Source organism: Peromyscus leucopus, chromosome 9 (genome assembly GCF_004664715.2).
Source record: "Peromyscus leucopus breed LL Stock chromosome 9, UCI_PerLeu_2.1, whole genome shotgun sequence".
NCBI lineage: Eukaryota > Metazoa > Chordata > Mammalia > Rodentia > Cricetidae > Peromyscus > Peromyscus leucopus.
Window position 1 is genome coordinate 53,075,623 of NC_051070.1, and position 27,355 is coordinate 53,102,977.

Genomic DNA, 27,355 nt, shown 5'->3' on the forward strand with positions numbered 1-27,355 from the left:
ATGGCCAGGATTCCTGGAGTTGGAAGATCTTCAGCTTCGCCATCTCTGGAGAACAAGGAAGACAATGAAAGTGACGTGGCCCTTCTTAGTCCCAAGGACCCTGACAGGTGGGAGAACTTGGAAGAGGAAAATGGGTAGTTCTTTCCCTTCCACGGGGAGGGAAGAGGCTGCTTCCCTGGGGTGGATGGACAATTCCAGCTTCAGAGGGGCGGCATACTGCGTCTGACCTCAGAGAGGGTTTCAGAGCTCCTCCACTCCTTCTGTGGGCCTTGTAACCCACCCGACCCCTCTGCCTTCGATCTGAAAATAACATTTCCATTGAGCAGAGTGAAAGCAAAGTTGCCCCCTTCTTTTTAGACAGGATCCCATGTGTCCCCAAACTGGTCTCCAACTTGCTATGCAAGAAAAGATGACCTGAACTTGTGATTCTTCTCTCCCCCAAGTACTAGGATCACAAGTGTGTGTAGCATCCCTAGTATGTGGGTTAGGGGTTGAACAGGACTTGGTGCATGCTAGCAAGTACTGTCCCAATTCAGAAACAAACATTAATAAAAAAAAAAAAAAAGGCAAGTAATTAACATTTTACACTCTCAGGATAATTTTATATTCTCTAGTTCTTCCTATTTGATCCAGAAAAGTAAAATATTAAGACTGTTTTGGGAGTATATGCAGATATCATTAGAATATGTGGTCTAGGGCTGAAGAGATGGCTCGGTGGTTAAGAGAGCTGCTCTTCCAAGGTCCTGAGTTCAATTCCAGCAACCTCATGGAGCTCACAACTATCTATAGTGGGATCCCATGCCCTCTTCTGTCATGCAGGCATACATGCAAGTAGAGCATTCATATACATAACATGGTGTCTATAATATTTATATCTACTCCTAAAATAGCTATGCATAGTATTATCTTGCTTGCTATTACATATAAGCTATAAGTAGATTCTACTTTTCTAAAGCTTTGATGATGGAAGAAAGACATGCACTCATTTTGTAGCACTTACTGTGTACACATACATGCACCATGCTGTTGTGGTATATTTTCATATCAAAATACCAAGAAAAGTTTTGATTGTATCATTAGTATTAAAGTTGTATCATTAGTGTTAAGATAAAATAAATAAAAGATGGAGAAACTGATTCTATTCTAAGGCATAATCTCGTTTTTAATATATGTATTATTGAAATAGAAATCACTGTTTCTGAGCTCTTAATAAAAGTTCAGTGGTGGTGTTAGAGACATGGCTCTGTGGTTAAAGGCACTAACTGTTCTTCCAGAGACCTGGGTTCAGTTCCCAGCACCACATGGTGGGTCATAATTATAACTCCAGCTCCAGGGGATCTACCACCTTCCTTTGGCCTTTGCAGGCACTGGGCTCTCATGTGGCTTACATACATACAAGCAGGCAAAACTCTCGTACATATAAAATAAGTCTTTAAAAATTCAATGGTCTGTAGTATCTATAATCTTAAAACTCTGTGGTTTTTTCCTTTATTCTTATTAAAACATGACTGCTGTAATTCTGGCTTATATTTCTCATTTTCTTTTTCAGTACCCTGCAGTTTGTGAATTTTTACAGAACAACAGTTTATTATCAATAATCAGAGCCCATGAAGCCCAGGATGCTGGTAAGTTGCATTAAAACTTTGACATACCCCTGAAGAGTGTAAAGATGCATGAGCTCTCATCTCTTTTCCAGGTACCGAATGTACAAAGAGCCAATCAACGGGCTTTCCATCACTCATTACGATTTCTCTGCCCCTAATTACCTCGATGTTTATAACAATAAAGGTAAAGAAACTCAACAATATTTGAATGTGAATTTGTTAGTAACTGTGAGCTCTAGTTAATTTGCATTTTATTTTATTATTGTGTTCATTTACTTATTTTTATTTTTGGTTCTGTGGATTGAACCCAATGTAACACGGATTGCTAAATGGTCTTTTAATAAAAATCCCAGAGCCAGATATTGGGTAAATGCTGAAAGATCAGAGGGACAAAGGAACAAGCCACTGCCACGTCTCACCTCACCAACTCCACGAATCCTCTGACTGAACGTCTCTCCAGCTGAAAAGCCTTTTGTTCCTGTCTCCTCACACATTATATACCTTTCTCTGCCCAGCCATATCACTTCTTTCCTAATGCTGGGATTAAAGGCGTGTGTGTGTGCTTCCCAAGTACTGATTAAGTGTGCCACCACTGCCTGGCTCTTTTTTTCTCCTAGACTGAGTCAATCTCCTGTAGTCCAGCGTGGTTTTGAACTCACAGAGATCCAGACGGATCTCTGCCTCTGCCTCCTGAGTGCTAGGATTAAAGGCATGTGCCACCACTGCCTGACCTCTGTTTAATCCAGTGACTTGTCTGTTCTTGATCTTCAGGCAAATTTTATTAGGGTACACAATATATCACCACAACCAAGACCTTTGTTTGGAAGCACTCACCCTACCACTGGGCTATATCTTGAACACATATTATTAAATACAAAATTTCAGTCAGGTAAAAAGGTCTGGGGTAAGGGGATATGGCTCTGTTGGTAAAGCATGTGTGTAGCTTGGGAGAGACCTTCGTTTCAGTCTCCTTATCTAAACTCTGCTCTGCCTCTACAGATCTTGACACCTCTCCCTCTCTCTTCCCCCCCACCCCCTTCTTGTTTTGTTTTGAGACGGGGTTTTGCTATGTAAGCCAGGTTGGCTTTGAACTTGGGTCTTCATGCTTCAGTCTCCCAAGTGGTAGGGTTATAGGCATGCACTACCATATCTAGATAAAGAGATCTTATTGGAACAAAAGTCGATAATTTAGAGTATAAGCTGCTGCCTGGCCTTCATCTCCTAAGAGATTGGATCTTTAGCATATAGTGATCAAAGTAGATGATAATGCCTGAGTCAAAATGTAAAACTAATAAATAACTTCAGAGTTATGTTAGAACAGTTAGCATAAGCTAATATTGCCTCAAAAAAAGTCACCATTTGGTGATACTTTGTTTTGTTTGTTGGTATTTTAAAATGGGGTCTCACTATATAGCCAGGCAGCCTCAAACTCACCATCCTGCTTTGGCCTCCTCTGTGCTGGGATTTAGATATCTACCATTATACCTGGCTCCCCATTTGGTGGGGTTTTTTTTTGTTTGTTTGTTTTTTCTTCTTGACAGGATTTCTCTGAGTATCCCTGGTTGTCCTGGAACTCACTCTGTAGACCATGCTGGCCTCGAACTCAGAGATCTGCCTGCCTCTGCCTTCCCAGTGCTGGGATTAAGGGTGTGTGCCACCCCAGCCTGGCCTTCATATACTTTTTCCTTATAATTTCACTAATGAAAAATACTGTTTTGATTTGCATTTCTAATTAGAAGTGAGTTTGACACTCTTTAAAAATATGTCTTACATTTATTACTTTGTGTGTGTGTGTGTGTGTGTGTGTGTGTGTGTGTGTGTGTGTTCATTTGCATGGGCTCCTGTGTGGAGAGACAGGAGCAGGTGGATCTCTGAGTTTGGGGCCAGCCTGGTCTACATAGTGAGTTCCAGACAGCCGGAGCTATAGAGAGAGAGAGAAGGAGAGAGAAAGAGGGAGAGGAGTGAAAAGAGAGAGCTCACATCTAAAAATCAACAACACCCAGAAAAGCAACCAAACAAGAATAATTGAAAGAATAGTATAAACTACAGCACAGGTGATGCAGAATAAACAACTCTTAAAACTATAAAGAAGCCTTTCTCAGCTTTCCCAGCTGTCTTGGCAGTTGCTCTTGGTTGGGGGTTGTCCTCACCTGAGGCAGGAAGATGGTGCTGCAAAGACAAAAAAAGTCTCTAGCCAAGTGGTAGTGCTGCACACCTTTAATCCCAGCACTCCAGAGGCAGAGGCAGGCAGATCTCTGTGAGTTTGCGGCCCACCTTGTCTACAGAGTAAATTCCAGAACAGCCAAGGCTATACAGGGAAATCCTGTCTTGAAAAACCATATTTTTTTTTAAAAAAAAAAGTGTCTGGAGTTGATGGCCTCTAGGCTTCAACTTGTTATGAAAAGTGGAAAGTATTGTGCTGGGACAAACAGACTCTGAGATGGTTAGACAGGGCGAAGTGAAGTTGGTTATCCTCACCAACAACTGCCCAGCCAAGAAAATCTGAAAATAGAATACTATGCCATGTTAGCCAAAATTGTATCCATGACTAAAGTGGCAAGGATATTGAATTGGGCACACTGGCTATCATTGACTCACATGATTCTGATGGTATTAGAAGTATGCCAGAACAGATTGGTGAAAAGTAAACCAGGAAAGTCTTTCTCTAATAAAACTTTGCCAGGGTTCATTAAAAACAAAACAAAAAATATACAGAAAATCAGATTGCACAAGTAGGCATTCACCTATATGACATGATTGCTGTTAAATGTTTATAGGCATCTCAGAATATTGAGAATAGAAGAAACTGGTTGTTTTGTTTTGTTGGGGCTTTTTTGTTGTTTGTTTTATGTTTTGGGATTTTCAAGACAGGGTTTCTGTGTGTGACAGTTCCAGGCTGTCCTAGAACTCACTTTGTGGACCAGGCTGGCCTCCAATTCACAGAAATCTGCCTGCCTCTGCCTCCTAAGTACTAGAATCAAATGTGTGCGCTGCCACTACCCAGCAGAAACTGGTATTTTTTAAATCCACTGTGAAGAGAGATTATATACTCTACCCTTAAACATTGATTATAAATTGCTCCAGGTTTCCCATTTTACAGCTCCCCACTGTGAATTGACCAGTTAATTCTGGAGAGTTAATGAGAAACTTTGGCTGTGGCTCATGACTAGCTAAATAGTCTGGTTCCATGCAGTGGGTGATATTTGCACTCAGAGGGAAGCTGTGATTACAGCTGGTTGGCCAGTAAGTGGAAATTATGGGAAGTTTATTAATAGCTCATGTACAGCAAGCCCTATGTGTTTCAGAGCAGATTGTCTTCCATGCTTCAATCATGTGAACTCCTCAGGTAACTGTCCCTTGTGATAATCCCTAAGAGAATGACCCCTGCAAAATTCTTTAAACTTGTCAAGCGGTCCTGACCCGTCCTGAATTTACAAATGGAAAATAATTATTGAAAAACCTGTGATCAGTTCACAGCTGGACAGAGCACAAGCTGCTATGCCATGGTTTTCTGTGCTCACGTAGCACTTTTTATTTTTTAGCTGCAGTGTTGAAATATGAAAACAATGTCATGAACATCAGGCAGTTTAACTGTTCTCCACACCCTTACTGGCTCCCAAATTTCATGGATGTTTTCACGTGGTCTTTGCCTTTCGTTGGAGAAAAAGGTAAGAGAATCCCAGTGTGCATTGAACACCACCAGCTCTTTCCTGACTAGCCATGAGACACCTTTGCATTCCCAAAGTTTATCAGAAGTGTGTGCCTATTTTGTTTGTTCTCTACAGAGATTGTGTGGAGGGCAGAGGACAGCTCGTGGAGTTGGCCTCTCTCCTTCCACCTCACGTGTCTCGGGGAGTGAACTGGGGCCACCAGGTTTGCACAGGAACACTTGGATCCACTGAGCCCTCCACAGAGATTTTTAAATGGCAGTAGACTGTTCTGAAATAGTCATCTGTTATGCTTTTCTTATCCGAAATATCAATTTAGAGCAACTGTCCTGGGTGATCAAGATATTAATATGGCCACTATCCTATTTCTTTATGAATCATCAGTGCTAAAGAGATTTAGACAGGATTTGTTGTCTTAGAGTTTTATGTGCACAGCTGCACACATGCTCAGCACAGACATGAAACACTGCTGCACAGGTGCTCAGACATAAAACACTGCTGCACAGGTGCACAGTGCAGACATAAAACACTGCTGCACAGGTGCTCAGCACAGACATAAAACACTGCTGCACAGGTGCTCAGATATAAAACACTGCTGCACAGGTGCTCAGACATAAAACACTGCTGCACAGGTGCTCAGACATAAAACACTGCTGCACAGGTGCTCAGACATAAAACACTGCTGCACAGGTGCTCAGACATAAAACACTGCTGCACAGGTGCTCAGCACAGACATGAAACACTGCTGCACAGGTGCTCAGACATAAAACACTGCTGCACAGGTGCTCAGACATAAAACACTGCTGCACAGGTGCTCAGACATAAAACACTGCTGCACAGGTGCTCAGACATGAAAACACTGCTGCACAGGTGCTCAGACATAAAACACTGCTGCACAGGTGCTCAGACATAAAACACTGCTGCACAGGTGCTCAGACATAAAACACTGCTGCACAGGTGCTCAGACATAAAACACTGCTGCACAGGTGCTCAGACATAAAACACTGCTGCACAGGTGCACAGCGCAGACATAAAACACTGCTGCACAGGTGCTCAGACATAAAACACTGCTGCACAGGTGCACAGACATGAAACACTGCTGCACAGGTGCTCAGACATAAAACACTGCTGCACAGGTGCACAGACATAAAACACTGCTGCACAGGTGCTCAGACATAAAACACTGCTGCACAGGTGCTCAGACATGAAACACTGCTGCACAGGTGCTCAGCACCAGCATGAAACAGTGACCCAAGTGAGCAGTGCAGACATAAAACAAGTCTCTTGGATGTAGGCCTGTTGTGACTTCTTTGTAAAATGGAAAGAAATTTTTCTGTGCATACTTGAGCCAAAGGTTCTGAACAGCCATCTAATAAAATCAAGTAATTCTGTGATAGAATTCTCAGTGCTCATCTAACCAGGACAAGTATGGATATAAGTTCTCTCTGAACCTGATGGTCTACTTTTAATGCTACTTTTGTAGCTATTTATAATATAAGTCATTTCTGTCAGTGTTTCCTGAATGTATTTTTATTTATGCACCTTTAAAAGTGCCCGATTGACCGTGTCCATTCTGCATTACCTTGTCATACAGTCACAGAGATGCTGGTCAATATTCTCAACATATGCTCTGACGATGAACTGGTTTCAGATGATGAAGCAGAAGGTAAACTTCTTATTCAAACTAGGAACTAATGAGTTCTGATTGGGATTTCATTTATTATGAATTTTTTTTTGGTCTTACTGGAAAAGAATTATGTTCATTGTAGAAAAAGTTTGATAACTGTAGGAAGAAATAAATAGGAAGAAAATAGTCACTGTTACTCTGCCACCTCAGATATCTGCTAGTGTCTCTGTGCAAACTTTGTCTTTGCATAGATTTTTTTTCTTTTTTCATTTTTGTTACTTACAAAAATGAGGTGACATGATGGTATCATATCTTCATATCTATTTCTCATTTTCCTTTGAAGTCTAGTTTTCATGGTTACGTAGTTGTCCATGTTCATCATTCATTGTGCTAGCTGAACACATGCTGCTGGATATTAGATTTTTTCCTCAACTTCAGGTTTTAAAATTGCTACAATTTTTTGCCAGGCAGTGGTGGTGCACGCCTTTAATCTCAGCAATCGGGAGGCAATAGCAGGCGGATCTCTGTGAGTTCAAGACCAACCTGGTCTTCATAGCAAGTTGTATGACAGCCAGGGCCACAGAGACAAACTTTATAACAGGAAAAAAAATTCAAATTCTTACAGATAAATCATTATGCATTCTATCAACAATCAGTCTTTGTTATATGCTTGATGTGTGTCAAATACTGTTTATGCCTTTGTTCTCAATAAACTTATTGTAATATAAGGAAGACAAACAAGGAATAAACATAATGCAGATACTGATAAATGCTATGGAGGAAGTAATGCAATATTAGAAAACCTGAGAGTAACATTTTCTTCTTTATAGGTTAAATGTCTAGAAATTGCATATATATATCAGTTAGTACTTAAAGCTTAATCTGATACAGATAGCCTTTTAAAAGACTATGTTAATTTGTATCTCTCTGTGATACAGTTCACATGCCTTTTCTAGCACTTTTTCTGTAAGTTTTCACACACACACACACACACACACACACACACGCTCACTCGCACGCACACTTGAAGTACCAAGGCTAGAATCCAGACATTGTGCAAACTAGGCAAGCATTTACCACTGATCCATATCCCCAGCCCTAATTTTTAATTTGTTCTTTTTTGGCCCCAACATAACATTTTATTAAAATTGATACTTTATGATAATAAACATATTCTCTTGTGTTTATTGACCATATTTATTCTGTTTTGTGAATATCAGTTTATATATTACTAGTTATAGTGGATTATATGCATGTTTTGCTTCTTCCCATATTGGTGTGTAAGAGATCTTTGTATTGTGTCTTTGTATAGTAACATTGGTTGTATGTGTAACCCTGTGCTTTTTTTTTCCCCCTGAGTTCTGTCACTGTGGATTATTTGTTGCCTTTAGATGTTGTTTAAATTAATTGTAGCCAGGTGTGTCTAGTGTGTTTCCAATGGTTTGATTTGAAAGACAGGCTCTAACTTTTCTGAGGATATGGAAGATTCTGGAAATACAGTGTCACATGATCACAAACCTCCAGTTCACATTCTTTGCAGACCTGTGCCAAGACAGTTCACTTATCTATTACATATAATATAGGATGGTATAGAATGCATAGCTCCCATTGGAAATCTAGAAGGGATTCCCAAACATATTTTTATTAGATTCTACATGGAAGGTTGTGAGCAGATGGAGTACAGCTTGTGTGAGTTCCTTTTTTTGGATCAGAGATTGTTGAATGGAGCCAGATCTTTTGAGGAAGTTTAGAAGATTTAAAAAGAACTTAAGTTAGGGAAGGTGAAATATGTAAAAAAAAAAAAAAAAAAAAAAAAAAAATCTAATTAAGTTTATATGCAAATCTAAATAGAAATGGAAATGATTATAAGCTCTATGATATATGTAGCACGAATCCTAATTGGTCTTAAAAACCCAGAGCCAGATATGGGGTAAGTCCTGAAAGATCAGAGAGATAAAGGAACAAGCCACAGCCACCTCTCTTGTCACCAACTCCTCAGCCCAGAAGGCTGAGCTCCTGTCGTCGTCCCCCCCCCCCCACCCTATACTCCTCTCTCCGCCCAGCCATATCATTTCCTGTCTCCACTTCCCTAGTGCTCGGATTAAAGGCGTGAGATCCCAAGTGCTGGGATCAAAGGTGTGTGCCACCACTGCCTGGCCTTTGTGTGGCTAACTAGTGGCTTAGCTCCACACTCTGATCTTCAGGCAAGCTTTATTTGTTAGATCACAAACAAAATATCACCAAAGCTATGTGTTAAGAAGAATTTCTTGGGCTGGTGAGGTGGCTTCCTGGCAAAGGCCTGATGACCTGAGCACCATCCCCAGGACCCACATGACCGACGAGAACTAGTTCCCACAAATTGCTCTCTGACTTCTACACCCAGACTGCACAGTGTGCAGTTGGTGCCCTCTCCTCACCAGTGGGTTTTGGGGCTCTGACTCAGTCCTGCTGTGGCAAGAACCCTTACCCACTCAGCCCATCTCACTGTCTCAAAACTTGGGTTTAAATAAGTCATAGAACCTAAGGACTTCTACTTCAGCCCTCCTGTTAAGACAGCTAGAAAAGCTAGTTTTTTTTAAAAAAAAAAAAAAAAACAGTTTCTCTGTGTAGCCCTGGCCATTCAGGAACTCTGTAGACCAGGCTGGCCTCAAATTCAGAGATCTCTCTCTGCCTCCCAAGCACTAGGATTAAAGGCGTTCGCCGCCGTCACCACCACCTGGCTTGAATAATTTTAAATTCATATGAAAGCAGACAAGATAGAAAAGACTTACAAGATGAGAACAGAAAAATACAGAAACACAGTTGAACCAGGGTTTGAGACTCTTTCTTTCTTTAGAACACTCATAAATTTCAAAGGAGGGGGTAAAAAGTTTAAGAGCAATTTTTTATAGCATTGTGTAGCTAAGCTAAAATCATAAATAAAGAAATGGGTTTTAGGACTTCCCAAGGAAGATGTACATGATCATAAGTTTCTACTTATTAATTTGGGACCTTGAGGGTGAATCTTCAAGAGCAAAGATAAACTAGAAGGAATTATACCATCTTTTCATCATTTCAGCCTTGGACACCTGACTGTATCCCTGTAAAATAACAGTGGGTAAGATCTTAACAAGCAGTCTGTCAATACAGTATATGGCCAGCAACCAAAACAACCAGGCAGATGAGGGGATACAACAAGATGAGGAAGAGGAAGAGGAAGGGTTCCCAGAAACAGGGCTGGCAAGATGGCTCAGTGGGTAAAGGGGCTTGCTGCGTAAGCCTGCATCCTAGATCTGATCCCCAGAACCCATGTCAAGGCAGGAGAGAACCAACTCCACAGAGTTGTTTCCCTGCCCTGTACGTTCACACTGTGACACAAACCTCCCCAGTACACACACATGTGCAATAACAACAACAGAAATAGGATTTTTTAAAAACAAATTTCCAGGGGCTGGAGATGGCTCAGCAGATAGGCCCACTGGCTGTTCTTCCATAGGACCCAGGTTCGATTCCTAGCACCCATACGGTAACTCACAACTTTCTGTTACTCCTCTTCCGGCCTCCATGGGTATAAGGCCTACAAGTGGTACACACATACAAGAAGGCAAACTACCCATACATATAAAATGTTAAAAATAATTCCAACCACGCATGGAATTAAAGGCATATATATACTTTTAATTCTACTACTTAGGGGGCAGAAGCAAGTGTGTGTGTGTGTGTGTGTGTGTGTGTGTGTGTGTGTGAGAGAGAGAGAGAGAGAGAGAGAGAGAGAGAGAGAGAGAGGAGGAGAGAGAGAGAGAGAGAAGAGAGAGAAGAGTGTTCCAGACCAGTTTGGTCTATTTAAAAGTTTCAGGCCAGCCAGGGATACATAGTGAGATCCTGTCTCAAACAGCAACAAAAGCATTTTCAGGAGCAAGAGAAATGAAAAATAGGCCTTTCAGATTCTACAGACATTGGCTTTGTCAGGTGAAACTTAAAAACCAACAAACTTAAGATCCATCTGCCGTAGCCGCCTGAGCCCTGGGATTAAGGTGTACAATGCCATCCTTGGCTTAATTTGTTGAAGTACTTAAAAGACCATGTTGAGGGCTCAGTAGTTAAGAGCATGTACTGCTCTTCCAGAGGCTCTGAGTTCAATTTCCAGCACCCACATCAGACAGCTCACTACTGCCTGTAACTCAGCCCCAAGGGGATCTGACATTGTTGATACAAGCTCTTGTACACACTTACATATACATAGATTAAAAATAATAAAAATATATTTAAAAAAGACCAGATTGAAAATGTTGGTAAATAACTGAATTATAAGAGTGTAGCAGACTTGAAAAAGTATCAAATATGAAATTATAAGACTGAAAAATAAGATAACAAATTAGCAAATTTGATAATGCAAAACACAGACTAAGGGACCTGGAATATCAGTCAGGCTGATAAAGTAAATAAAAGTAACTATATCATGATGAGAAGTGGGGTGTAGAAACAGCTAAGAGACTTAGACATTTGATGACAGGCCCTAGCAGATGTATGCCTGGAAGACCATAGAAAATGGGAACGATGCAGTCTTTGAAAAGGTCCAGAGAGAAAAACTTCCAAGAACCAAGACGACACTGAATTTGAACTAAAGAAGCCCTTAACAAAGCAGGAGTGACACTAAGAACAACTCCTAGCCGCTTGTGGAAGTCCTCAGGATGGAAGATGGATCTGAGAGCAGCTGCCCACATGCAGATTGCCCCTAGAGGAGAAGCTGCACAGGCAGGCTGGCTCTTTGCGGAAGCAGCAAAGGGGGAATGGAGTGACACACTCAAGCTGGTGAAGTTCATGCCCAGTAATTTAGAATCTTACAGTCAGCAAAATGCTTTTAACAGTAAAGATGAAATAAGTATTTGTAGATACCACATTATCCCTTAAAATTTTTTACTAATAGAATTGGCAGAAGATGTATACTGAACAATTCTAAAGGATGGCATTTAAGCAGAAGGAAAGTACTGGAAAGAAATTTATAAACCTAGGAAGGAATGAAGAGTAGAAGTAGTAGAGAGCATGTGCAGAAACTATGTGAACATAGATTCTTGTCGGACTTGAATAAATAAAACATGTGCTAATAAGAGTGGATTATAAAAACAATACTGTGATGAATGAATTTTAAATGTATGGGGAACTATAAATTCTGATCAAATCCAGTGCTTCATGCATGATAAACCGGTTCTTTTCTAAGCTATATCCCCAGCCTTTGGCATTATACTTAAGTAATAATTCATAGTGCAATCTCTAGGTTCAGCTGTAAGAAAATAGTTTATTAGTTGAGCAGTGGTGGCCCACACCTATAATCTCAGCACTTGGGAGGCAGAGGCAGGTGGATCTCTGGGTTCGAGGCCAGCCTGGTCCACAGAGTGAGTTCCAGGACAGCCAATATTACACAGAGAAACCATGTCTCAAAAAACAGAAAGAAAAAAAAATAGTTTGTTATATAACATTTAAATTACAGGGAAATGAAATGAAGAAAAATAACAGAAGGAGAATGTACATCTAATCCTATTTTAAGAAAACGGGTTCATTGATAAAGTGCAAGAGGCAAAGGGCTGGAGAGTAACAGAGGCACCACTGTCTTAGCGTTGCTACTGCTGTGATGAAACACATGACCAAAGACACCTGGAGAGTGGTGCGGGTGCTGTTGCTTCTTTTGAGGGGCCTTGCCACCCAGCTCCCAAATAAATCACACACAGAGGCTTATTCTTACTTATGAATGCCTGGCCTTAGCTTGGCTTGTTCTTTGCCAGATTTTCTTATCTTTAAATTATCCTGACTAACTTTTTGTGTCTGGGCTTTTCCCGTTCTCTTACTTCTGTAAATCTTATTCTTACTCCGTTCGTGGCTTGGATGTGTAGCTGGGTGGCTGGCCCCTGGAGTTCTCCTTCCCTGGCTGCTTCTCCATTCACACCTCCATCTCTTTTTCTCTCTCTCCTTCCAGATTTCTCCTTTTATATATTCTCTCTGCCTGCCAGCCCCGCCTATCCTTTCTCCTGCCTTGCTATTGGACATTCAGTTCTTTATTAGACCGTCAGGTGTTTTAGACAGGCACAGTAACACAGCTTCACAGAGTTAAACAAATGCAACATAAACAAAGGTAACACACCTTCAAGTAATACTCTACAACAGGGGAGAAAAGGTTTTATTCAGCTTATGCTTCCACATCACAGTTGGAGGCAGGAGCTGATGCAGAGGCCATGGAGGAGTGCTGTTAACTGGCTTGCTCCTCATGGTTTGCTCAGCCTGTTCTCCTGTAGAACCCAGGACCACTAGGCCAGGGTGGCTCTACCCACAAAAGGCTGGGCTCTTGCCCATCAATCACTAAGAAAATGCCCTACAGGCTTGCCTACAGCCCAGCCTTACAGATTCATTCTCAATCACGTCTCTCTCCTCTCTGAGGACTCTGGCTTGTGTCAAGTTGAACATAAAACTAGCCAGTATTGACCCTTGTCAACTTGACACATAAACATCACTTTTCAATTAGAACCTTTTCTTTCTCATCCCCAAGATGGCACATTAATATTAATATCACAATATAAAACATAACTTTAAAAGTTTCACAGTATTTACAAATTCAAATACAGTCAAAATAAAGTCTCTTTAAAATATCCAATCTCTAAAGATCCAAAATACCTTTTAAAAGTTCAAAGTCTTTCAGCTGTGGGCTCCTGTAAAAATCAAAATTAAATTAATACCTTCTCAAGAGGGAAGAACCAGGGTACAGTCACAATCTGAACCAAGCAAGACCAAAATCCAACAATATAAATAACTCAATATCCAGTGTCTGGAATTCACGCATGATCTTCTGGTTCCTCCAAAGGGCTTGGGTCACCTCTCCAGCTCTGCCTTCTGCAGCACACACAGCTTGTCTTCTAAGTTCGGGCAGGCTCCACTCCACTGCTGCTGCTCTTCCTGGTGGTCTTCCCATGGCACTGGCATGTCCAAAACGCTGGGTCTTCTGCTGCAACTGGGCTGCACTTTCACCAATAGCCTCTCATAGGCTCTCAACTTCTCTGCATGAGCCCTTCAGTCCTGGGTCTTCACCTGCTACTGAGGCTGCACCTTCTTCACCAATGGCCTCTCCTGGCCTCTCACAGTCCCAAGCCTCAGCTGCTCTCCATGACCCCTTCGTGCCTTCAAAACCAGTACCACCTGGGTGACTCATACACTACCAAGTTCGACTGCCAGTGCAAGGGACAATCTTGTCCATGTCTGGAACACAGCTCCTGTGTGCTGACTCTCAGGAAACACTTTCCAGAAGATTTCACCTCCACAGTGCTGGTCTCTTCTTAATCACAGCTGATTCTTCTACCCCAGCTGACCAGCATCAATTCTCCTAGTAACACCAAGGTTTTACTTTAGTGGTTCTGGTCTCTAGTGGTTCATAATCATAGCTGATTCTTCAGTTCCAGCTGACCAGACATCACAGATTCATCACACAAAGTCTTGGTAGAGTCTTTGGTCCCCTCTGCAATGTCACAAGCCAGGCCTCCATCTTCTGTACTGCTCTCAATGTTCTTACCTTCGGAGCTCCCACAGAACAGCCCACTGAGCTCTTAACGCTCAATGACTCTTCTGGCCCAACATTCCAAAGTCCTCCCATAGTCCTCCCCAAAACATTATCAGGTCTGTCACAGCAATACCTCACTATTCTGGTACCAACTTGTCTCAGTTAGAGTTACTATTCCTATAAGGAAACACTAGGACCAAAGAAACTTGGGGAGGAAGGGTTTACTCAGCATATGCTTCCACATCCCAGTTCTCTATCAAAGGAAGTGAGGACAGTATCTCAAGCAGGACAGGGACCTACCTGCAGAGGCCATGGAGGGGTGCTGCTTACTGTCTTGCTCCTTATGACTTGCTCAGCCTTGCTTTCTTACACTACCCAGGACCACCAGCCTAGGGATGGCACCACCCACAGTGGGTTGGGCCCTCCCCCATCAATCAGTAATTAACAGGATTCCTACAGCCTGATCTTATGGAGGCATTTTCTTAATTGAGGCTCCCTCCTCTCTGATGATGCTAGCTTGTGTCAAGTTGACATAAAACTAGCCAGCACAACCACCTAGCCTTGATTGATTCTAAACTTCATAGGGAAATGGCTAAAGGCTTAAAGAATACCATAGCAGGACTTGCTCTATAGATGTCAAGATTTACTGTAAAGCTACAGTAATCAGAATGATTAATTCAAGGGTAGATAAGCATTGAAACAGAATAGAGAATCCAGAATTAAACCACATGTATACTTGATTTTAATATCAGAGGTGGTATTGTAGAACAGCTTTTTTTTTTTTTTTTTTTTTTTTTAAAGACTTGGTCTCACTGTGTAGCTCTGACTGTCCTAGAACTTGCTATGTAGACCAAGCTGGCCTTAAAGTCAGACATCCACCAGCTTTGGGATTAAAGGTGTGTGCCACACACCTAGCTAATAATGGCATTTAAAATAAATACTTAGTGAACACCCCCTTTTGAAAAAAAAAATCTTAGGTGGAATTTATTGTATAGGTCCAAAATACTTACTTTTGTGGCTTTATATTTCATTCAGATATGAAAGCTAGAGGGGGCTGAGGATGTGGCTCTGTAGTGGAGTACGTTCCGAGCACCTGTGAGTTCCTGGGCGGCATCTCTAGCTTTGCTACCATCACAGCAACAAACAGACAAATAAGAACAAGGTGGTGATGAACATTTGTCATCCCAGCACTCAGGACTGTGGCAAGAGAACCATAGGTTGAGGCCAGCCTGGGTTATGTTGTGAATTCAAGGTTAACTTGAGCTTCACAGAAAGCCCCCGTCTTAACAAACAGTAGAAGTTTTAAAAAGTGAAATGCAAAGCAATGAAGTTGTAATATTGAAATTTGTAGTATTTATAATATAGAATTAACTTGAAATGGAAAAAGTTCTTTAAACAGGATTCAAAAAACACTAGCCATTCAGAAAACTATTAATAAATTAGATAAAGTGAGAGCTTTAGATAGTGAGATCTGGATAGATGGCTCAGTGATAAGAACATTTGCAGCTCTTGCACTCACATGGTTGCTGCCACCACGGGATCCAACTCTGATCCCAGGGGATCTTATCTGAAGCTCTCTCCGGCCTCTGAGGGCACTGCATGCATGTGGTTATCTTACATACGTGCAGGTAACACTCACACACATAAAACAAAACTATCTTTTAAAAATAAAATAGCTGGGCAAAGATGGTGCACGCCTTTAAACCCAGCACTTGAGTTCAAGGCCAGCCTGGTCTACAGAGTGAGTTCCAGCAGACTCCAAAGCTACACAGAGAAACCCTGTCTCAAAAAAACCTAAATAAATAAAGTAAAGATAAGAGCTTTTGTTTATTCAAAGACTGTTCAGCATGTGAAAAGGCCAGCTGCCCAGAAGGACAGGATATTTGCAATAAACCAACAAGTGGCCCACTGACAAAAGACTGAATTACTACCAATTAAGATGATGGGGTATGAATAGGCCCAACACAAAGAGAATGCCCAAATGATTAACAAAAAATGTGAAAAGATATTCAGCCACATTAGTAATCATGAAAATGCAAATTAAAATCATAATGAGATATGTCTTAGTTAGGGTTTCTTTTGCTGTGAAGAGACCATGACCAAAGCAAATCTTATAAAGGAAAACACTTAATGGGTTGGCTTACAGTTTCAGAAGTTCAGTCCATTATCATCATGGTGGGGCACAGTGGTGTGCAGGAGGACATGGTGCTAGAGAAGGAGCTGAGAGTTCATTCTGCAGGCAACAGGAAGTAGTCTAAGATACTGGGCATGGCTTGAGCATATATGAGACCTCAAAGCCTGCCTCCACAGTGACACATTCCTCCAGCAAGGCCATACCTACTCCAACAAAGCCACACCTCCTGATAGTGCCACTCCTTTTGGGGGCCATTTTCTTCCAAACCGCCTCAAATAGATTTCATACTTACCAGACTGGCAAGAATTAAAGATAAGCCATGTCCAGTATTAGCTAGCATTTGTAATTATGGAATGTTGACACACACAACTATAATTTGGTAGATCCCACTTTAATAGACAATGCTAAACTGTTATCCAAGTTAAACATACACATGCTCTAGAGCTGAGCATTCGGATATCCTGGGATCATACCAGAAACGTGTTTATATTCAGCAAAGGCAGATGTATTGAAACACATACAAGGGCTTCACATGCAGTTCCCAGAAGTTAGAAGCAGCCCAAATGATGGTTGCAGTACAGGTGATAAATTGTGGCAAAGTGGATGGGCATGGTTCCACACACTTGTAATCCCAACATTTGAGAGGCAGAGGCAAGCAGATCTCTTTGAGTTGGAGGCCAGCCTGATCTACTTAGTTCTGGGACAGTTAGGGCTATGTAAAGAAACTGTCTTAAAAAACAAAACAAAACAACAAAATGGTGGCATAGTGCTGCAGGGGAACCATATGTGACCATAAAAAATAGGCCACAGTGAACATGTGAATGAGTCTTAAAACATAATGTTGAATAGAATAAGCCAGACGCCCCCCCCCCACCTCGCCAATGTTTAATAGTTCAATTATATGAAATCCCAAACCTGAAAAGTGGGCCGGTGAGATGGCTCAGTGCATTTAGAGGCCTGCTGCCAGGCCTGAGGACCCACGCAATGGAAGAAAAGAAACAACTCCTGCAGTTTGTCTTCTGACCTCTTCTTGCTGAGTGTGCACACAAAGAGAAAATAGGTAAATATAACTTTTAAAACAATAAAACTGTCATGCATATGGATGTCCATGCATAGTAAAACTTTCAATAATAGGAAGAAAAAAATCCCAGTGAAAAGCAAAAGAGTGGTATCCTTTAGAGGAGAGGCTGCAGGTGTCAGGTGTCGGAGGTACGGTGGGTTGTGGGCAACATGGGTGACGGCCCTGGGTGACTAGTTTTATAGGCTTGTGCTTCCTAACAAATCATAGAGTGACTAGTTTGCTTTGCATAAATACAGAAAACTCATTATGCTTAGTAAGAAGGTAAAAACTACATGTCTACAAAAAGGGGGAGATAGAGCTTTTGGGAGTCGAGAAACCAGATTCACTGGAGGAGGACAGTGGGGAGGGAGGCGAGTTAGAAGACACATAACAGCCCATGCATGGAAATGCCAGGGTGAGACCTGCCACTTTGTATGGTAACCTTAAAATTAATTAAAAGAAAAAACCAAACCAGAGGTCTTTCCTGCTGTAAGAAAGGTCCATCAAATGTTAAGAGATGTTAGAGATGGAACAAGGTAACAGATTCTTTTTAGAATGCAGTAGTAATATTCACTTCGTCTGTTTGAGAACACTAAAGCCCTGTTTAGTAACTAGGGGGTGCTGAACATCAGTACCAGTTGCTAGACTTGAGAATAGAGGAGCAGGCAGGGACACTGAGCTCACCCAAGCAAAACAGTGAGAACCTTTGAAAAGGCTGTGAAACCCCTGTTTGCCATGGGATAACCATCCCTTCTCTAAGTCTGGAGCTGATCTCTAAAACCAAAGGAGTTCTGGGGTGTAAATGACCAAACCACACACTCAGTTCCCAGTAGAAGCCCAGCATGCAGTGCTCAGAGCATCAGGTGCCAGCTGTTTCTCCCAGCTCTGGAAGCTTCTGATTCCCTCTCTGTGTTAACCATGAGTGAACACCAAGGAGCATCGGGCCCCAAAGCAAAGCCTTCACGGGACAGAAGCCACAGAAAGTCCTGAAGGCTCAAACTATAAAAAGGAAAATGTCTCCTGAAAAGTGAGATGTGCTAGCATGTCGAACAGCAGTGCAGTGTTCTGTTGAGAGATCTGCAAACTGTTCTTGTCCATTGTTTTTGTTCTTTGTGTTGTCTCAGAAACAGTATCTTTGTGTTATTTTCATGATGGGGGTAGATAATAGTAGATGGGAATTGATATGAAAGGTTAAATTGTTAAGAAATGGAAGAAAGGACAAAAAAGGAGTCTGTATTTAGCTCTCATGGAGCAGGCAGTCTCTGAGCTGCCCAGCTAACAGCCTGCTCCTCTCCAGGCACTTCACTCAGATTTTTTTTCTCTTCCATGGAAACTCGCACCCTCCTCCCATGTATCTGTCTTCATCTCCTTATTTCTTGGTGTCTCTTCCCTGAAGATCACTACATTTCAAGCTGTCCGAAAGGTATCCAACTGAACTGTGCTGTGAACTGAGTTCTTCCTGTCTGCTCTGCCGTCCTTGGTTGGCTAGTCGTCTGGAATTGGTAGTGGAGCAGTTCCTGGGACTTTCCTCCCTCTCTCTCGGTGGGAATGGCTGTTTTCTGGGGGCTTGTAGCTTGATCAGCAGCCTTGAGAGGTGGGAGAGAGGAAGGGAAGCCTGTGTATCTTTGTCTGACTTTTGGATGCCATCTCCTGGTGTACCCTGGAGCTCACCTTTCACGTTTGGGCTGTTTCCTAAATCTTGAGTAAGAAAAGGCCATAAAGTCTTACATGAACTTTTCAGTGTTGCTTTTGAAATGTTGTACCCATCCTTGTAATCTATGTGGCAGTATTCCAAAGAAACAAGTAACTGGTTTGAGTATGGAGATTAGAGAAGGCAAGCGGCCCTTCCTGAGTTCAGGACAGCGGCTCCCTTCGGCAGACCAGACCCTGCATCCAAAGGTGGCACCTAGCGTTCTCAGAAGAGAGAGATCTTAGCTTGTAGCAGCTTGTCATTGTGAGCTTTGTTTGTGTCTTTGTGTTTCCTCCTTCACTGTGGACAGCATTTCAGACCTATAAAACTTCCCACCCCCCATAGATGACTCTCCATGTCTTTTGGGGGCCCCTTCATTCATTCTTTACTTCATTTCTTCTCTTCGGGTGTTTTCCTCTTGTTCCTTGCAACTTCCTTGGATTTTTATTTATTTATTTTTTTTATTTTGGTTTTTCGAGACAGGGTTTCTCTGTGTAGGCCTAGGTGTCCTGGAACTCACTCTGTAGACCAGGCTGGCCTCAAACTCACTGAGATGGCCTGCCTCTGCCTCCCAAGTGCTGGGATTAAAGGCGTGCGCCACCACTGCCAGATGGTTGTTTTTTAAAAATTAGGCTTTGATTCTTTTTTTAAGTTTCTCTTTAATTTAAATACAAAAGACACTCCATCCTGCATTTGAAAAAGCTGTCCTGTTAACCACATCCCTTTAACTCGTTTGTTCTTTGTATTTTCTAAGGCACTTCCGTTCGAAAAGAGATCATCAAGAATAAAATCAGAGCCATTGGGAAAATGGCACGGGTCTTTTCGGTTCTTCGGTAAGGTTCTGTCATTACATTGTGGGATGAAGGCATTTGCAAAGTAGGTTAGAAGCTAGCTTAGAGTAGTGTTTTTAAGGTTGCAATCTGGTGCTAGAACTGCAAGTCTTCTGGTTGAGTACAGGTTGAACCAGACTTCCATGGGAAAGTAACCGTGTTTGGAAAACATTCATTTGGTACTGGCATAGATGTTTAGTGTGGATTTTAGAGCCAGATTCCCCATGTTCAAATTCTGGCTGTCCTTAGCTGTGTTGTCTTGGGTTTAATCTCTGGGTCTTAAGTTTCCTTGTCTATAAAATAGAGATTCTACTAGGACCTAGCTCACATGTTGTTAGAAGAGTCAGATGGGATAAGTGTGGGGACCAGTGCCTGGCTACCAGTGCCTCTGGTTGAAAAGAAGGACTGGCTCACTGCCTCTGTCTGAAGTGTTTGCAGAACGCCTGGGTCAGATGCAGGTAGGGGGCCTGTCTTCATCTGCCGCTGCCTCTCTGTTACTCTCCTTCAGATGTCTCTGCTTGGTGTGCTGAGGCACCTGGCATTAACCAGGGCTTCCATGTTCCTTTGCAGGGAGGAGAGTGAGAGTGTGCTGACCCTCAAGGGCCTCACTCCCACAGGTACACTCCCCTTGGGGGTCCTCTCTGGAGGGAAGCAGACCATTGAGACTGGTGAGTATGTAGATGCCCCTTCCAAAACGTGTGCCCCGTCACCAGCCCTCAGTGACTTTGTTTAGAACCTGTACTAGAGCAATGAGATTTACCTAAGGAAAGATGAATCATGACCCTTATTCTTTCTGTATTCAAAAAACTAATAATTCAAAGTAGATTTTAATTTAAATGCAAAAGTTAAAACAAACTCAGGGAAAAAAGTGTGGCAAATAGGCATTGGAGTAGGTAGGGTCTTGAATAAGATAGAAAGTACTGACCTTCAAAGAAAATAACGTTTATTAAAATTAAATTACCCTTATGAAAATGCATAATTAAGAGAAGGAAAAAGCAAGCCACAGAGAAGATTTCTACACTATCCATGTCTTACAAAGGCCTTGTTTCAGGATAGACAACAAATAATAATAAAAAAGAAGCTTAAAATATAGCTCAATGATTTTTTTCAGCTTATTTCACCAAAGAGGATTTTAAGATGTCCAGCAAACATCTACGAAGATACCTAACATAGTTACTCATCTGGAAGATGAATATTAAAGTATAGTGAAATACTACTGCATACCCATAAGAATGGCTGAAATGAAAAAATCTGACAAAATCAAGTATTGGCGTGTCTGTGGAGGCCTGGACTAGATATAGGCTAGTGGGCTAATAAATAGACTCTACCACTTTGACCAGCTGATGGCCAGTAAAGCTAAACACATTTGTACTCACGCCCTGCAACTCCACACCAAGACTGTCCAAGAGGAATTAACATGCATGTCTATCAGAGGGTATGCATAAAGATGTTTACTGTAGTTTTATCATGGCAACCCCAAATCAGAAGCAGCTCCCCTGCCTGTTAGAAGTGAGTAAGTTGTACTATATTTTGATACAGTGGGCTGTTGCATTGACGTCAGAGCACAAGCTCCTATCTATCAGTAAACGAGTAATGAGCTCCGAAAGTCGGTGACTTTCCTGAAGAAATAACATATAAGTAATCCTAAATTGATTAAAACACCGATTCAAACCAGGAATGAAGAGGCATAAAATATATTGGGACCAAGTCCAAAAAGGTGTGAAGAAACATGTATATCCAAGTCAACACATCTGGAAAATTCTCTTGGTGCCCTTGAAAGATTTGTTCTTTCAAGATCTAGCAAAAAAACCTAAAAAAATTAGATTAAAGCAACTTTGTGGATTAGTAAATTTTCAAGTTTTCAAGGAAGCTATATAGACATTTCTCTCTTTTTTTCACCCAAGTTACTTCCTCTTACCCCAAAACACCCTCATCAGAGCTGTTCACAGAAAATTTCCCAAGACACATAACAAATAAAATAAAAGTGGATACGTATCTTTAAAAAAAAAAAAAAAAAAAAAAAAAAAAAAAAAAAAAAAAAAAAAAAAAAAAACCTGCACATTTCTTTGGGGGTCTGGCCTTCGGTGGGTTGACCATGTTTCCTTCAGTGGACGGCTTCATAGCCATGTTTATGAGGGCCAGCACTAAATAGATTCAGTGAGTTATTAAACAAGAAAAGGAGCAGTCATGAAGGTGAGAGGAGGCGAATATATACATCATGTATGTGAAAATAAAAATCCTGCGACCATTGGGTTGAGAGTGCACTAGAAATAGTTTATGACCCGCAGGATGACTCTGTGGGTGATAAAAGATATCTACTGCCAAACTTGATGACCTGAGTTCAAGCCCACATGGTGAAAGGACTCTTCAACCTCCCTCTACATGAGTGCTGTGGCATGCTCATGAATGCACAATTCCACACTTACACACACACACACACACACACACACACACACACACACACACAAAATATAATGGAACACTGAAGGGACTGGAGAGATGGCCCAGCAGTTTAGAGCGCTTGCTGTTCTTGCAGAGGACCCAGGTTTGATTCCCAGCACCCACATGGTGGCTTCCAACTATTCATACTCCAGTTACAGGGGATCTGACACCTTCTCCTGATCTCCACAGGCACCAACCATGCAAATAGTACACATATGTACAAGCAGGAAAAACAATCATACCTATAAAATAAAAATAAATCTAAAGCAGGGAGGTGGTGGTGCACGCCTTTAATACCAGCACTTGGGAGACAGAGGCAGGTGGATCTCTGTGATCTGGTCTACAGAGCTAGTTTCAGGACAGCCAGGGCTAGACAGATAAACCCTGTCTCAAAAACCAAAAAACAATTAAAATATTGACTTACATACTCTAAACAATTGAATTTTATGGTATAGGAATTATATGTCAGTAAACAGTTTCATGACTTTTTTTCTTACCATGTCCCTTGTTCAGACTACTATGCTAATAACCAATACAAAGAACAGTTCTGTGAAAACCCCAAAAATGTGATACTGGAGGACTGTAGAGATGGCTTAACAGTTAAGAGCGCTTGTTATCCTTGCAGGGGACCTAGATTCAGTTCCCAGCACCCACATGATGGCTCACAGTCATCCTTAACTCCAGTTCCAGGGCATATGACACCCTCTTCTGACCTCCATATATGCAGGTCACACATTCATGCACATGAAATAAATAAGTCTAAAATACTCTTCTTTGAAATGTAGTGCTGGTACATACATTATCACACAAATTCAAACTCTTAAGTAGACCAGCACTGTCCGTAGAATTTTAGACAAAGGTTTGACTCCCACTTCCTCACAGCTGCATGAGCAATGCCCTGCTCTGTGAGAAGATGTTATCACTGCCTTGTGTGGCTAATCAGGCCCATCTGAGGTTAGGGAGACTGTGGCAGTGCTTTTAACAGGAGCCTTCCTAGGGCAAACACAGGCACTTGGGTTGCCGGCAGATGTAGGCTCTCACATTGCTGTAGGAGGGTAGGTAGCTTTACAGCTCTCCCCTTCTCGTAGTGATGGGGAAAGCTTCACACTGGTCTTGCTGCTGAGTGGCCTTCCTCCCTTCCATAGGAAAACTGCCATTGGAGGAGTTGGCAGGATTCTAGCGGACTCTTTCTTGCTGTATCCTAGAACCTTTTTGTGTATTACAGTGTTACTGTCTGATAAAGAATGGCAGGAGGAAGTTTCCCTGTTGGTGCTCATTTTTAAAAGGCTTTCATTTTTGTCACTGAGATGGGGAAGAGGGCTTTCTTAGTAATTGACTGCTGTCTTGCACAAGGAACAGAAGCCATATGAGTATCAATGTGAGCTTCTGCATACCTCCCATCTCAGTTCAAATCAGTGCCTGGCCATTTACCCCTAGACCACAAGTAACACTTATAACCTATTTTTCTCCCTTTCCAAATGCCGGAGCTATTCAAGGGACTGCCCTGTTGCTGTTGTTTATTAAATGGTTAAGGACAGTTGGATTGTACATTAGTCATTTGAGAACAGTAAGAAGCTAGATTTTTAAATAGGACCCAGCGACAGCTCGCCTGATATGATCTGAGAAGTTATAAACTCAAGCACAGTTGTGATGTTAAATTATCTGATTTGACAAGTCATTTTGATGTGTGATCACAAGACATGAACTAGCAGCTGGCTATTTCAAATGAAGAGAGCAGCATTCCCATGCCACCAGAAATGTTAGAAACGTTAGCTCTGCCCCACCTCATGTCCACACCTCCTCCAGTTCTTTGCAGGAATCCCCTCATTTCTTAGAACTCAGAAATGCCTTTGGTTATGGGTGGGTATGCTGGTGGGGGGCTGGGGGGGGTCTGTACTGGCAGCATTGCAGTTGGCTCACTCCTTTCTCTTTCTTCATTTTTGCATGCCACTGCTCCTGCCTTCTTGCAGCCACAGTACAAGCGGTAGAGGCTCGGGAAGGTATGGCCACATCACTCTGTTGGAATGCCCCTGTGTCTGTGCACCCATCTCAACGCCTCATCAGCATTTCTAAACTCACTTGCATCTGCAGGACTGTGACGGAAAAGGAAAAGATGGCCCTCAGTGTAGCCACATGTCCCCCGTTTCTCAGATGACCTTCACACAGTTTATGTCCTAAGTCTTTTTCTGTAATGACTGAAACTTGTGCAGCTGGTAATGATGACAGAAGTCACATGATTTAAGTAGTTTGTTCTTTATTAAGAGAGTCAGATAGGCATGCTTTGTTACCTAACGACTCAAAAGGGTAGCAGGTGTGGAGGTGAAAGCAGACTAGAATTTAGAAGCTCCGTTTCTGAAGTTGCCCTAAGGCATTCAAACTAAGGTGACTTTGTTTCTATGGAGACATATTTTAAATAATATCATTGGAATTGATAAACCAGTATTGTAGATTTAGTAATTTTGTTAGATAAGATGATTCAAAGGGGAATTCATTCTCTGATGATACAAAATTGAATCAGGTTGGAATTATCGCTCAGTGGTCGAATGTTTGCCTAGAATGTGTGAGGCCCAGGGTTCAATCTCCAATACCACAAGAAGGAAATTTCACAGTTGGATCAGATAGGCAGTATCTAGAAGCTGGCTGTTGGTTTTTATCTGATGTTCGGCTCCTGGCTGTGAAGATGAAAAGCTGTCTTGAGCAGATAGTGCTCCTGCCACTTGTGTATGGTCAGGGGGGTGCTGGTTCTCAAAGCCGCGACCTGTGTGCTGTGCTCTCCTGGTGTCGCTTTCCTAGAACTGAGCATTTCACGTGTGTGGAAGCTAATTAAGAACTAATCTGTTTTCGTCAAGTTTATTTCTGCCAGAGTTTTTACTCTTAGGACAGTTTCTACCACACTTTGAGCTGTGTGGAAGCAGTGGTTGTGGACAGGGCTGATTAATCACGTTGCCTGTCGTCAGATGTGTGCTCTGGGCCACCTTCCTGTGTGTTCTTAGGAGATTGCTGTGTGCTTGGAAACTCGGCTAAGTGTTGACTTGGCCACTGAGCACCCCCCTCTTGTCTCTCTGCAGCCATCAGAGGGTATCCAGCCAAGATCCGGAGTTTTGAAGAAGCCCGAGGTCTAGACCGAATTAATGAGAGAATGCCACCCCGAAGAGAGGGTGGGCATCCTGATGGGCCAGTGAAGATGGTACACTCACACGCTGCACGAAGGGGCGACCATGGAAAGAAAGCCCTGAAATGACTCAGAGCCCGTGCAGCACAGAGGAGTCCCCACCCTGCGATCAAATCGCATTTATTTATTATTGGAAATGAAACAGAAACAACTCAAACAGCTTAAACGTGGAGGTGCATTGTAATTCAGTCGGGTTTATTCTGTAAGAAAGGTGACCATTTTATAAATTCTTTAATTTATGTTCAATATATATATATAAAGTACTTCTGTTTTCTTCCCAGCCCACCCCCGTCCTAATTTCAGGAATGGATCTAATTGTTGTCTCTGTGTGTGTGTGTGTGTGTGTGTGTGTGTGTGTGTGTGTGTTGAAGTCTTACGCTATAAAGGAGACTTTACCCTAATAAAAAAGGGACTTGGAAACCTCAACCCTGGGTTTCTGACTCAGGCTACTTGGTAGCCCTTCTCTTGTTTGAGGAGGTGATTTCTTTCATTTAAGACTTGTAACTTGAGCTGGGCAGTGGTAGCACACACCTTTAATCCCAGCACTCGGGAGGCAGAGGCAGGCGGATCTCTGTGAGTTCAAGGACAGCCTGGACTACAGAGTGAGTTCCAGGAAAGGCGCCAAAGCTACACAGAGAAACCCTGCCTTGAAAAACCAAAAGAAAAAAAAAAAAAAAAAAAAAAAGACTTGTAACTTTGCTAACTTCAGCGTGTCTTTTCATTTACCCCCCACCTTTCTGTTTGGTACAATTGAAGAAAACCTCAGGTGTCAGTGGGAAACTTGACTTCCAAGAGAACAACTTAAACCTAGTGATTTAAGATCTAGGTGGAACTGGCTTCCATAATAATTTCCTTTCAGACTCTTCAGTTCCATGATTGTGGGGTTTTGTTTGTTGGTTTGTGATACATGAGATTGAATCCAGGCCTCACACATGCCGTGAGAGTATCTGCTACTCAGCTATCCCTCCACTCATCGATTCATTTTAATGAGTTCTAGTAAAGTTCCTCCTAAAAAGTAATAATGAGTGTGGGCTAGTGAGATGACCACGCCTGATGGCTTGAGCTGGATCCTCAGGATCCCCGGGTGGAAGGAGAGACCAACTCACAGAAGCTGTCCTCTGACTGTTGCACAAGCACTGTGGGACACACATAAATAAGCATGGAGAGTAGGAAAACTGAAATAATAATACTGGGAGGTTTTCTTAGAATTGCTTAAAGTCCCCTCAGAAGTTTAAGGGAGATTTTCAAAGTTTCAGTGTTGCCAGATTCTTTTGTTTTCATTTTTTAAATCCCAGATGAACCCATCTGCAAAGGAAGTTACACTGGAGTATTTTCTGAAGGCCCTCAGGACATGCAGTCTCGAGACCTGTTCTTGCCCTTCTGTGTCATCACGTCAGGCATTGCATCTGTTTTTCCCAGCATGCTTCTGTTTTCTACTGTCAATATGTTTAAAAGGAACTTACTAGATAGTGGAATGGGGTCCTTGTAACCTTCTTAAAGGGATCAGATGAGTGAAGGCTTCTGGTCTCCTAGAGTTAATTAGAAAACTAACTTCTAAATAACTGGTGCTTCATATCTCAGTGGTCATTAGGCTGAACTCTGTGGAACC

At 42.0% G+C, this 27,355-nt stretch overlaps 1 protein-coding gene across 1 annotated transcript; it reads left to right on the forward strand.

The window, feature by feature from the left end:
- LOC114698806 (serine/threonine-protein phosphatase 2B catalytic subunit gamma isoform-like) lies at window positions 1-26,026 on the forward strand. The gene is made up of 8 exons (XM_037208271.1): window positions 1-107; window positions 1,697-1,788; window positions 5,147-5,272; window positions 6,867-6,938; window positions 20,057-20,135; window positions 20,703-20,800; window positions 24,545-24,574; window positions 25,643-26,026. The coding sequence occupies exons 1-8, from the start codon at window positions 1-3 to the stop codon at window positions 25,813-25,815; spliced, it is 777 nt and encodes a 258-aa protein (XP_037064166.1). The 3' UTR covers window positions 25,816-26,026.
- Window positions 26,027-27,355: the final 1,329 nt, after the last annotated feature.

Bases quoted from the DNA above. Each gene is read 5' to 3' on its own strand.
- LOC114698806 (XM_037208271.1), top strand. From the start codon at position 1: ATGGCCAGGATTCCTGGAGTTGGAAGATCTTCAGCTTCGCCATCTCTG. The intron at 5,273-6,866 runs GTAAGAGAATCC...CTTGTCATACAG, and splicing joins GCCTTTCGTTGGAGAAAAAG to TCACAGAGATGCTGGTCAAT. The intron at 20,136-20,702 runs GTAAGGTTCTGT...GTTCCTTTGCAG, and splicing joins CGGGTCTTTTCGGTTCTTCG to GGAGGAGAGTGAGAGTGTGC.